At 35.8% G+C, this 13113-nt stretch overlaps 1 protein-coding gene across 3 annotated transcripts in view; it reads right to left on the minus strand.

Annotated features, from left to right (window-relative positions):
- PTPN21 (protein tyrosine phosphatase non-receptor type 21) overlaps positions 1–13113 on the minus strand; it is a 45506-nt gene that overhangs the window by 19201 nt on the left and 13192 nt on the right. For 2 of the 3 annotated variants that reach the window (XM_030274809.4, XM_030274811.4), the window contains exons 3-11: positions 11484–11653; positions 8758–8855; positions 7037–7104; positions 6522–6592; positions 5102–5189; positions 4818–4906; positions 2335–2422; positions 1545–1624; positions 314–415 (exon numbers count right to left, since the gene is read on the minus strand). In XM_030274809.4, the coding sequence (XP_030130669.2) occupies positions 314–415; positions 1545–1624; positions 2335–2422; positions 4818–4906; positions 5102–5189; positions 6522–6592; positions 7037–7104; positions 8758–8855; positions 11484–11653 (854 nt within the window). The remainder of the gene's footprint in view (positions 1–313; positions 416–1544; positions 1625–2334; positions 2423–4817; positions 4907–5101; positions 5190–6521; positions 6593–7036; positions 7105–8757; positions 8856–11483; positions 11654–13113) is intronic. The other variant, XM_012574288.5, reaches the window with a different exon arrangement.

Below are 13113 nucleotides of genomic sequence, written 5' to 3' on the forward strand. Positions count from 1 at the left end.
TACACATTGCCTGTTCTACAAGTCAGACATAAAACTGTATGGGGACTGTAACATTACAGATGTTACAGGAACTGTAGAGCATTACTATACTGCATTAGCATTTGTATGTTCAAACATTGATGCTAATGGTAATGAATTTTCATAATTTGTGGATTGGCTCCCAGACTTAAAGTTCAGAAGTCTTAAGCTCCTCTACCCCCCACCCTACACTGCACCTCTGCTCTGTATCTCATAGCAAGACAGGTCAAAAGACAGCATGATACAAATGCAGAAACTGCTTTTTCTTTAGTGAGAAAGATGCTTTTAAGCTCACCCTTTGGGAAGTGAAGGACGAGAAAGGATTGGAAAGCGTGGAAGGGAAAGAATGAGGGAAGATTTCTGGGAGCCCTCCTCAGGTGGAGAGTCCAAGGAGTCTCTAAAGACAAGGTATGTACGGATTTAGAAAAAAAACACCTGAAGTTGTTACAGACATGCATAAGACAGTTTTCAGCTACAGGACCAGATGACAAGAAATCTTAAGAGAAGAAATAACTAGAAAAGTTTTTTTGAGGACTTAACCTCATGTAAAGCCACATTGTGGTTACAATAAGAAATCCTAGAAACATTAAATATAGAGCTACCGCTCTCATGTTATTTAGACAGAAATGCACAAGTCCCATGAACACACTACTTCTATCAATGTTTCTTATCACTCTCAAAAGACAGTCAAGTTTACAAGCTTTGAGGTATGTGGTTTACTCTATTTCAAATTTATCTTACTTCTCAAATAAATTAGCATTAAACACACTAATGAGTCACATGTGGCACAAAATATTTGATTATTTTTCCACAGGCCTCAGCAGATATCAAACATCTATCTTCCCATGTATGAAGAGGAGTGAAACATATGGGAACCAGTCCAATGACAGATTATTCAGTGTGTCTAATTCTCTATTCTTTGACTGAAGAAACTTAACTGAACGAAAGCTGTTCCAGTAAAGTAGCTCAAATTCCAGCCATTGATTTACAAGCTGGAGACCAGCCTGTTAAAACTTAATTTGATGAATTGTATTAAATTTACTTTGCACTGGTGCTACTTGAGCTATACAGATTCCATGGATATCTAAAGAACCACATACCTCTTAGCTGTCAATCCAGCACATTTCAGGAGTGCTTCACATGCACTGCCCGCCCTTTTAAAGCCTCTAGTGTCCTTTCAGAGCAGTTCAGCCAAACACAGACCAAACCCCTACTGGTTCCAGCAGCTCACAAGCTATAGCAATATCAGACCCCAAAGCAACTGAAGTCACTCACAGCACTGTGATCCAGAAGCAAAGGCCAAACATTATTACTTATGGTAAGATTTCAGCACTTAATATTGTCTTCTGATATAAAGCAGGATGTATTTCAAAAACTGATGGTAAGTATTTTCTCAAAAAAGATTAAGAAAATGAACCCCAGTCATCTAAAGAGGACAGTAAAGACTTTAGAGAGGGAGTGGGAGATTTCACTTCCCAGTGGAAGCTGCAAGGGCACCAAGAGTTTTGCTAATGTATTCTACTTACAGGCTGCATTTATTTAGTCTGTAAAATTTGTGTCTAGCCACACACATCCTCCACACATATTTTGCTGTTTCCATATCTTCCTGCCAAAAAACCAAAAGCCAGTATTTGCATTAAGTCAAACATTTATACCCTTCACTTGCTTTCAGACAAGCCACTGAAAATTTTAAGTTTAAAATACCATTGACTGATTTAATTTTAATGTAACTTTATTAATGTCACCAAGTTTTCCCTACAACTCTACTTTGCAGACCCAAATATACACTCTAGTCTAACAATTTTCTTAGACTTATGAAAAGAGTATTATCTACTTATTTGAAAGTAGAAGCCTTTTGCTCGAGACCCTTATCAGATGTAACACTAACACAATTACAGTTAATACTGCCATGGGATTGTTAACAGCTGCCTTTTGACAAAAGCAACTGGTAGATGCTGAATAAAATTAATTCTGCAAGGAATGCCATGGCCCACTCCAGCAAAGCTCTAAGGCTATATTTATCTTTAATTGCCACTGATTCAAGTCAAAAAAACATGCTAGAAATTTTACTGGAATGGATGAAAATTTTTATGACCACATAATCAGACGCTTCAATGTACTCAACATAAAAGGTCCAATTTTTAACGCCTTCCCACAGAAAGCTGGCCAAAGACAGTGTAATTACATTTGACTCACTCATACAGTTCAAAACTGTTAAATATATAGATAGTAGCTTTTAACCTTTGAATTAAATTATCAGTCTTAATTTGTTTTTATTTACTGATGAATTAGAGAAAAAAATAAAAATGTACTCACAGTTTGGAACTGAATTGTCTCTTCTTTGTTTGCCAATTCTAATGCGAAAAAGGATTTATTGTGGGACATGTTGGCAATGTCATGCCACCTGCAGACAAGAGGAACAGGATAAGACTGGACAAGCTCTGATTTTCAAACCTCAAAAAATGCAACTGCAAACCAGAACCACCATCAAGAATGTGGATAAAGAACATCCTCATGAGGGGAAGAGGAGGGGCAGACACTGATCTCTTCCATCCTGGACCAGTGACAGGACTGAGGGAATGGCCTGAAGCTGAGTCAGGGGAGGTTTAGGTTGGATATCAGGAAAAAGTGCTTCACCCAGAGGTGGCTGGGCACAGGACAAGACCACCCCCAGAGAAGTGGGGAGCAGCACCAGCCTGAGAGAGTTTAAGAAGCATTTGGACAATGCTCCAGGACACAGGGTGTGGCTCCTGTGCAGGGCCAGAAGTTGGACTCCATGGTCCTGATGGGTCCCTCTCAAGACAGTATATGCTATAAATCTATGATTCTGTTAAATACCATTTTATTATTCTGTGGAAAAGTTCATTGATCTATCTGAACAAGCTGTAGACCATCACTTCCATACCATTAATGGCTGCTGAAAGAAAAACGTGTGTGTGACTAACTCCTGGGAAGATGTACAATATGTACAGTAATATTATTACTTGTCTTCCCTTTGAAATTCTTCCAATTATTAAAAAAAAAATCAAATTTTGACAAATTTATTCATCAGTAAATTATAATGTCCCATCTGCTTGAAAGCATTCCAGGAAAAAAAAAAATTAAACCTACACTAAACAAAGCTTTTAAGGCATTATTATACACATTTTCTAGAACTCTCACACACTGACAGATGAAAAAACTTTAGATTGCATAGAATATATTTATTCATCTTCTTTTTAAATGCAAATTTAGCTAGAACCATTAGTATTATGTTAGTGTAAATAAAGCCTGTATAATAGATTTATGAAAAGAATATTCTGCAGTACACAAACACATGGAAAAAGCATGACCTGCATATAGGGCTCTCTCTAAAGATGTTTATATGACTCCCATTTTCATTAGATAGAGGTGTCTATTAGCATTTTCCATAGCTATTTCCTCATGTGTATGAGGTAGAGAAATATTAATGTCTCCATTCTGATGTAGAAAAATATCCATCAGATTTAAGGTCTTCATTCATAAGCCCTTGTGGACACAACTATGAAATTACCTGAACCAATCTCAAGTATAACCCAGTCTTTGTAAATTATCTTAATGGGTCATTTGTCTATGCTTTATTGCCACCCAAATAACATGATATTGCTATCCATGATGGAATTGCCCACAGTCATACACAAACAAGCAAAAGAGCAGAAAATTGGATCCTGATGTTGGAATATAAATACTTTCTGATGCTTCCCAATGTGCAACTTTTTTTCTATGTTTACAGACACTGCATCCAGTATTCTTTGAGAATTTATGTGAAGTGCATGTACAAAGCTTTATTCCTCTCCCTGTGCACCCTGTGCATTTCTTAATTTAATGCTGCAGAAAAGCAGAGCAGGGCAGTTTGATGACACCAGACAATTAAAAAGAGCTCATCATCAGCTCTCCTAACACAGCTGAGACAGAAATTTTTCTGAAGAACATTTAACAGTAGTGAATTTCTAAATCCTGTTAAACCAAACTACTGACAGAAAGAAGCATAGCTGGCTACTTTCTCTAATCCCAGAAAATCACCAGTAGTGAAGTTTCAGTAACTGTTGGACCATAGAATTTCAAGATTTCTGTTCATATTCAGTCAAAAATTCAATTCTAGAAGATTAAAGTTCACTAAGAATAAACCCTTTCTTACTTTAATAAAAACTAAATTGCCAAGACTAATTTTATAAAAAATCTCAAAATGTTTTTTTTTTTTAAATTTTATTCTGAATTCTGCCAAAAGATGCCCAAGCAATATATGTTAAAGTCAGTGGGAAGCCATTTCACGTGAAGACTGAATTTTAAGTGTTTAGGTAAGTCAGAGCTCCGTCTATAATTTATAAGAACATTCAATAACAAACTAAAACAATGCATGAATCCAAAATAATAAAACAAACATTATCATGTAACTCTCACCATATAATATATGAAAGGAATTCCTGGACAATTTCACAAATGAATATTTCTGTATTAATTGATGTGACAGTCTCAGGATTTAAGATGCCCTATGTGCAAAGAATTGCTCCTTTTTGATTCAATAAATATTTTGCAATGCAACTGTATATTAAATATTTGTGTATTGGAATTGATCTGTCTTAAAGAGATTCTTTTTGCAGTTAACGCACTGAGAAATTCTCACTGGCTTCAGTATTCACTGTAGCATGATGACTACAAGACTATGTTCAGGTTTATCAAATGCATAAATACATATAATGTCTAACAGTCGTTGTTCCTTGTGAGAAACAGACTTAAAATATGAAATTCACTAAGACATCCTATGAAAGAACAATACTAACCTAAATACAACAGGAGGACGACCATTTTTGTGTTTCACAAAGATACCATCAAGACATGCTCCAATGAATATGTCACTTCCTTGGCTGTCCTGTAAAAAATTGCAAAAAATTATGCAAGTAGAGAAGAAAGTCTTCAAAAGCAAAGTTACCTAAGAAACAACTACTTTTATTAAGTCTGGAGCAGAAAATTATGGGTGGTTTGGGTTTTATTTACTTTTGGCAGGAAGTAACCACTCTAAACAGGGAGAAAAGGGCAATTAGACAAAGATGAAAACCTCATTTACCTTTGCAGGATAAGTCTCTTCACCATAGCCCTCCATTCTTTCCACTTCTTGCATATATAACATTTCTGCATCAGGAGGAGTAAGGCCTCTAGAAATAAAACAACAATCAGCTAATACTGCCACTAAGAAAATATCATCTTTTTTTTACTCTTAATGACACTGTCGAAGCTTGAAAAGCATCCCCAGGACACCCAGGCAGAGATCAAATGTACTGTTTTTATCTGCACCAATGGCTGATATATTCGGCTCAGCCTTTACACTTTGATTCTAATAACTTTCTCTCTGGCATCTTTAGGGGTAAATGGCAACAAAGATTACTAGTTAATACTACCATCTCTACTGCTGGCAGACAATTATCACATTCTTGATCAAATCCAGCACTGTCTCCACATTTCCTTACTTTACCAGAGGCACACATGTTCAAGACATGAATGTTTTCTATATTGCTATAGGGGAACTAGGAAGTCTGGCATTTTATATTTCAGAAAAGAAGGTTTCATCTTCTAAATGCTGACTATTTTACTGTAATACTTTGAAAGCATGAGGACAAGATCTGTAGGCAAAGGTAGAATTCTTTATAATTAGACCAACTGACAAAGACAGTCTCACAGACTTGCAGTAGTATCACAGGGCTTAAAAAAGTCTTGTGTTTACCTACCCACCAACATACCTCAGTTATCTCAAAAAAGGCATCATTTCTACCTGAAAAATCCTGTCATGCTCATTGTTATGTCTCTCAATACTTTTTCAATCATACATCTCTTAATTTCTTCCCTTTTTCCTAACGTCATGAAGATTAAGTTTTCTTTGCTGAACCTGAGCCATTCAATCTTGTTACAAGTGCATTTCAAAGATAAGTGCAACTGCAATTTTCAAACTGTTGTTTTAAAACAATACAGGGGAAAATATTCAGTATTACTCACATAGTCACAAACGTTTTTCACTAATGAACTGATACAGAGAAAGTAACTTTCCTTTGTCCTGGACTACTGCACCTTAGCCCCTTTCTACCTAAGTTCATAAGTATTCTGGCACAGTTTCTCTGCATTTCTCCTGCCCTTAATACCTCCCAGTATTGCTTATCAAGAAACATCCTTACTGGGGTCAGAACTTCACATGAACAAGAGTCAGGAACATGAACAAGAGTTAGGGACATGATACAGGCAAAGTCACACTATTTAATTGTGTCCCGTATTCTTTTCAAGTTGAATCCTCTAATTTATTTTACTAAATATTCTGTTCTCTTTTTCATTTTCATTCAGCAAAAACTCTTGTAACTTTAATACAGATGTACTAGAAAAAAGACTCATTTAAATGGGAAGCAAAATTAGTCCAACTGCATTTCAAGATTCACAACTTTCTGAGTTACAGAAGCTACTGAAGACCAAAATTAAGCATTGAAGAGCTTTAGATATGTTACCTGTACTTCTGATGTAGCAAGGCAACTTTCTGTGTTGCTTCTTCCAATATTTTTTCTTCTTGTAGCCAACCCTTAAGGTAAAATAGCATTTGTGGAATAAAATACAAAAAATTATACTAAATCAAATGGTTATAGTTTCTTTACATGTGCAAATCAACCCTTGAGTCTAGTCTTGGAACTTAGATGCTGTAATATGCACAAATAAACCCCAAAAGCACAAACACTGTTTTGAAGTGGTTTTACTCACTCTCCCATTTGTACGTCAACCTTCTTTTCAGTGTAATATAGAACAAAATTGAAAAGATCTTACTACATCTTTGTTTCTGCATAATATAAGGTGTCATATCTCACTCCAATCTCAAAGAAAACCTTTACTAAATTTGACAGACTAGGGAGCAGTTAGAAAAACGGATCATGGAAGCCTCCTAAAAATTATTTGCATTTACCAATTTTAAGAAGGATTTAAATTTGTCAATTTAATAATTTAAATGCACCAATTTAAAGAAAGTACTTACCACTGGAAACAAAGCGTATCTTTGTAGAAACTCCTGAGATTCATACTGATCATAATCTCCAAAATCCGCTAAAAATAAAAAAAAAAATCTTTGATTCAAACATATTTAATAAAATTATTCAAAACCCAACTAATTGCAGCAGGCTCTCCAAGTAGCAAACCTCCATCCCGCTGAACTACAATCATAAAGCAAAACAACAGAACAAACCAACCAATAATGTTTATAAAGAGAAAAGGTAAAAAAATCCCATCTTTTTACCTTGTTCAGAATGACTGGTAACACTCCTTGTGGATTGAGAAGAAATGAAAAAACACTTAACATGGAAGTTATTTCTATGAAAGGGGAGTGCCTCTGACACACTACACCAATACAACTCTTGAGATAAAGCAGTGTTTAGAATTAAACTATTGTACTGATTTTAAATACAGATCATTCTTGAAACTAGTTGACTTGAAACAGCAAGCACTGCTTCTGCTCATTGACCAGCTAAAATTACTAACCTACCTGTTATAGCTACTTCAGTCATTGGAGCACATTAATTTAGAACCTGTGCTTTTTTTGAGTTTTTTTTTCATTGTGTTATCAACATATACAGTTCATCTCTTAAACAGGAATAAGAAATGAAAGTTAAAGCTAAAAAGATAAATATTTTCTATCTGTAAAGAGGGTTATATTGAAAGATTTCTATAAACAACTCACTGAGCAGAGAGATGTTTATACTGTCCAAATACATACAAATAACACAGCAAGATGTTTTCAGTTGAAGACCATTAAAACCTGGCTTGAATTAAACAGATTCACTGTTATATAAACAAGGCATTAATACAATTTATCCTAGTCCAATGGTAACCACATTTTCAAGAAAACATCATCATCATCTTTACTGTGATACAACCAATGTATATAACTAACTAAATACAAAAAAAAAAAAAATCTTTGGTTGTATATACTGCCAGTGATTTTAAGTCCTGTTCAATTTTGGCAGTTTTACAATTGCTGTTAGATGTACTGAAGTGGCATTCACTGTGAAGGATATACAAATAACAATATACAAACACAGTAAACACAGCTGTTGCCATTACAAACTTTTGAGAGATTAGTATCAGACAAGCACATTGCAAGGAACACTGAACACCATCAGTGCAGACAACCTCAGGAATAGTGTATACTCCATCCCATCTGACCCTAGCTAAGAAAAATGAAGCTGTCTTTTTCATACAGTTATCCCAGAAATGTGTTTTCAGGAGTGATTTGAACACAAGAACTGCTTACAGTCTTGCACACTAACTTGAGATAACCTTATATGATAGGAAATTTTGGATAAAAAATGGAAACACAAATATATTCAAAGTTGCTTATTTATGAAGATATGTCAGAATAAAGAGTCTTCATTAACAGAATCAGAGGAAGTATGTGTTGATGTAGGCAGACAACTGAAGTCTTTGCCCCCAAAGGAACTCCAATGTCTAATTAAAATCCAGCTCCTGAAACGACATGTTAGATGCCCAGGTACACCTCTGAGGACTGCAGGGAAGCAAGTTCAGGGCCACTGATCCAATTGTTGCTCTCCTCAGCCCACATGACAAAGTCCTAAGGAGCAAGCCCCTTTCATAACTTAATCAATTGGGTCTCTGGAGTGACATAAAGAAAACAGACAATAGAAAATATATCACTAAACTTTCTAATGCAACATTAGCTAGTTGGTACAATTACTTACTTACCCTGAACTGCTAAACCAGCCAGATGTATTGCTTGCTCCAGCGTGCAAGGAATGTTGCCCTCCAAGATATCTTTCTTTAATTGCAAGTAATACTGATACCTACAAGGGGGGAGAAAAAAGAAAAAGCTAACATAGGCTTCTTAATTTTTAAGAGAGTAGAAGACTATGCCTTCATTTCCTATTCCTCTCTGCATTCCCCAGTTTGAGTAGAGGGTAGTCTTCCTCATGATTTGGACCCACTATTTCAAGGTCTTTTAAAACTCCTGTCTCCCTTAACTTTCACGTATCATTCTAGAATCAGTAATCTTAAAGAACCTACACAATTTCTATCTACTACCAAACCCTCTTTTCTTTTTTTTATCTCTTCAATCTTTAAAATTATTGTTGTTGTCTCTTTACAATGTTCAGTAAACTGCTGCTGGGTTGCTACATTCTCTCCCAATAGATCTAACAATGTACATTCTCTCAATCCCAGTAGGGATTTTCATTTCTGCATTACAACTTCTGAGTTAATTTTGTTCTCACTTTCAAGGCACTTTTTTTTTCTTTTAATCTATTCTTTTCTTGCATCATCTCTCGTACATGCAACCACTACTACCTGTGCTGTTTGTCCACAGTCTGAGCCACTATGTGCCTGAATTTTTCTGCCCCATTCAGTCATCCACAGAACTTTCTATCTGGAGCCCAAAACACCTCAAAATTGCCATCACAACTACACAGACTTGGCCAAGGAGGGGATTTGTCTTCTGTAAGTCTAGTTTTAAAAAGTTCTTCCTCATATTGTATGTTAATTCTAGAGGAGTAAGGTTATTTGTACTGAGAACATGGAAGTATGTGCTGTAATTCGTTCAGTGGTTAGAAAGGTCAAGTAAACGCCACATAAATTTTATTCATGTTAATAGACAGCTGTCTTCCATCACTGCTACTGCCCTGTTAAATACACTGATAATTTATAAATATTGATTATACTCTTGGGGATATACTACAAAAACCCAGTATATCATATGACAGTACATAACATCCTTATACAACACACACAAGAACAGCTGGGACTAAACCCAGACCTTCAAAAAATGGAAAAGAAAAAACCCAAGGTATTTGGAGAATGAGTCTTCCCAGTCAAGAAACAGAAGGTAGGCTCTTTCCATTGAACTGCTATTAAAAGTAAACTTATAGATAAAGAATCCTAACACTACCCACACAGAGCACATCTTTTTTTATCTATAGCATTTCCACTTCCTGGTGTACATTAAACATACAATTTGCTTGAACATGTTCAATCTCATTTATATCAAACGGGCATGAAAAAACACACAGATTTCTGAGACTAAGCCAGACTCGTACTATCAAAGTAAGTACCATCCTCTAAGACACAAGCGTAAGACTGGCACATAAATTTCTGCTTTCTACCAGGCAGCACACTGGCAAATTTTTGTTAAAGCTCCAGAATAAACATCATATTATTTTAAAAATTCCAGAGAAGACTATTTAAGGTTTTTCAGGCAATTTATCTTCCCTACGCAATACCTCGATATTTATCTTACTCTAATGTATTCTAGTACACTAACACAGAAGAGGAACCAGAGATTTTTGAAGCTGCTAAAATTGCTGAGAAATAACACAAAATTTCAGTCTTAAAAAAAAAAAAAACAACAAACCTTTCAGAAATTACACATAAAACCAAAAACTAAAGCTGCCAAGCACTGAGCAGTACACAACAGCACCAGTGTCTGCACCAACAGGTCTGCACCTGGTGACCCTGAAAAGCATTCTTATCACAATTAGCAGGAAAGGTGTCTGGCAGGGTATTTCAGGAACAGAGACAGGTCCATGTAACCACAAAATAAATTAAGATTAAAAGGACCTCTGAGTGATCATCTGCTTCAATTCGCCACTCAAAGCAGGGCCAACTTAAAGTTTTTACCTTAAATGGGTTAGTTGATATAAACACATATTTTTGAAATAAGAATACGTTGTTTGTAATCCAGCTATGGGTTTTGTACTCAATTGCCAATTAAAAATAATCATTAAATAGAACTATACACATTAAGCCATTAGAAGCCAATGTACAGGCCCATAGGAATAACTGGCTAGTATATATGCTCAATTTTACTTCCCCCCTGCAGTCAGCAACAATTATGTGATGTTCCCCAGTTTCACAGTAGAAACATACGCATAGTAGCAGAACTAACATCCATATTTATGGCTCAGTGATACGAAAAAAAAAAAAAAAATCACAAGCCAAAGTAGCCTGTAGCTTGCCAATGTACCATACTAAAGAACAGGAAATACTGAAAGCCAAATAAAGAAAGCATAGCTTAATAAAATCTGAAAGTGCTTTGTGCAGGATAGATGTCCATGAAAGCAAAATATGGATCTTCAATACAAAAAAAACCAAAACCAAACAAACAAGTTAAAAATCAAGCAAATTAAAAACAAATTCAAAAGTCAATGAAGGGACTAAAACAATTAAAAGTCTGACCACGTAGGTATGCCTGTTACTTAGAACAGGTTTGAGCAGATTCCTAAGATCATAAAATTTAGTTGCTTGCTTAGTTTATCACATATTTTATTTATTCTAAAGATAAATTAGCATACAGTTTGAACAAACATTCTGCCTAAAATAGGAAAGGCAGTGGAAAGCAGACAACTTTCAAATAAACTATACATTTCAGAATGCTGACAGCAAATTTATAAACACATAGACATTTATACTAAGAGGTTTACCTGGTAATCTCCTGCTGAAGCTGAGAAACAGTAGGCACATAGAACACTACTCCAAAATATACAGTTGGCTCCGAGGCATATTTGTCCAGCTGCTTTTTCAGAGGTTTGTCCAAATCTACCCATCTGCGTTGATTCTGCTTATTGTAATACCAGAGACTGAAATATGTAATCTGAAAAAGGTATTTCAATGATAAAAAAAGTTAATACTGTGATATTAGATAAAATATATTGTATTAAAGTCTTGCTACTTAGAAATAAATGTTTTAAAACACTGAGTCAGCCTATGGGCTATTGAAAACTTCAGGGAACTGCAGAGACATTTACCATAAAAAGCAGACATTACATCCAGATAACCAGCTCAGGTACCTAAGGTTCCCCACCTAAAACTGTACCAGAACTACTCTTTATTTGGAAACAGTTCATAATTCATAACTCTGCTGTGGCAATTTACAGATGCTAGCAGTAGGCATTCATGTGTGACAGGAAATCTAAGGGAAGTGGGGAAGGCAAATGAAAAATGACATGGGCCAGCAGTAGAGCAAAGCATGGCTCCTCTGGGGACCTGGTAGGCAGGCTCACATGGGATGCTGAAGGACAAAAGAGCACAGGACAGCTGTCCATCAAAGCTGAGCTCAATAAAGCATATACACGGTTCCCTGCACGAGCAGGAAAAGGACCAGATACAGCAGAGCAGGAAGATATCCTGCCTGAGTGGCCACTCCTGACCAAGCCAAAACACAACATACAGTGAGCACTGGAACAGACCACCTGGAGAGGCTGAGGGATGGCACCCCTGGAAGGTCAAAATCCAACTGGACAGCATCTTGAGCAACACAATCACATTTTTATTAGATCCTCTCCCAGAAGGAGTCTGGATCAGAGTATTTTCCCTGGATCAGAGTATTTTTCTCTTGTTCCACAGTATAGTTCTAAATCCAAACTGCAGAGTCATCCACAAAAATTTACATTTCTCCACTATGTTTAAACTGACTAAAATCTGCTCCCACAGTACTTACTTTGTTCAGTTCTGGACCAGAAAATAAATATGGACTGGGAAATATTCATGTCATTATCATAGCAAAACTAGATATCATAATTAGAAGTGTTTTAACCAAAGGAGAAAGATTAAGTGAATGTTAATAATTACCAGTTAGATCTGTAGGTATTTACACGAAAATTCTCCAAGTCCTTGCTACATAAACTTTAATGTCAACACCTTTAATCCAATATTTTTCCTCCCATATTGTCAGACATTTTTAAGTTACACCAAACAAAGCTTTTAAGCGTGGACTTTCATAAAGTAGAGGGAATATTTATCATTATTTTTCTAAATCAATCATTTCTGTAAACTAGTCATAAAAAAATTGTCTCCCTAGTAAAAAAAAATTATTTACTGTTGTTTTCTCCAAAGCTCTAGCATCTTGATATTGTGGAGAACAGATTTGAAATTCACTGGAGAGCTACAGCTCTTAGTAGAAAAAGGCCACTTTTGTACATTCCTGCAAAAATTCACTCATATACACATCTTAAAATTCTTATACAAACACCTTAGTTTACAGTCGAAACAGGATGAAGAGTCCACTCTCATGGGATTCCAGATTTTCCTTACAGCTCTGACAGGATGACTGTG

The sequence above is a fragment of the Taeniopygia guttata genome, chromosome 5 (assembly GCF_048771995.1).
Source record: "Taeniopygia guttata chromosome 5, bTaeGut7.mat, whole genome shotgun sequence".
Lineage (NCBI taxonomy): Eukaryota > Metazoa > Chordata > Aves > Passeriformes > Estrildidae > Taeniopygia > Taeniopygia guttata.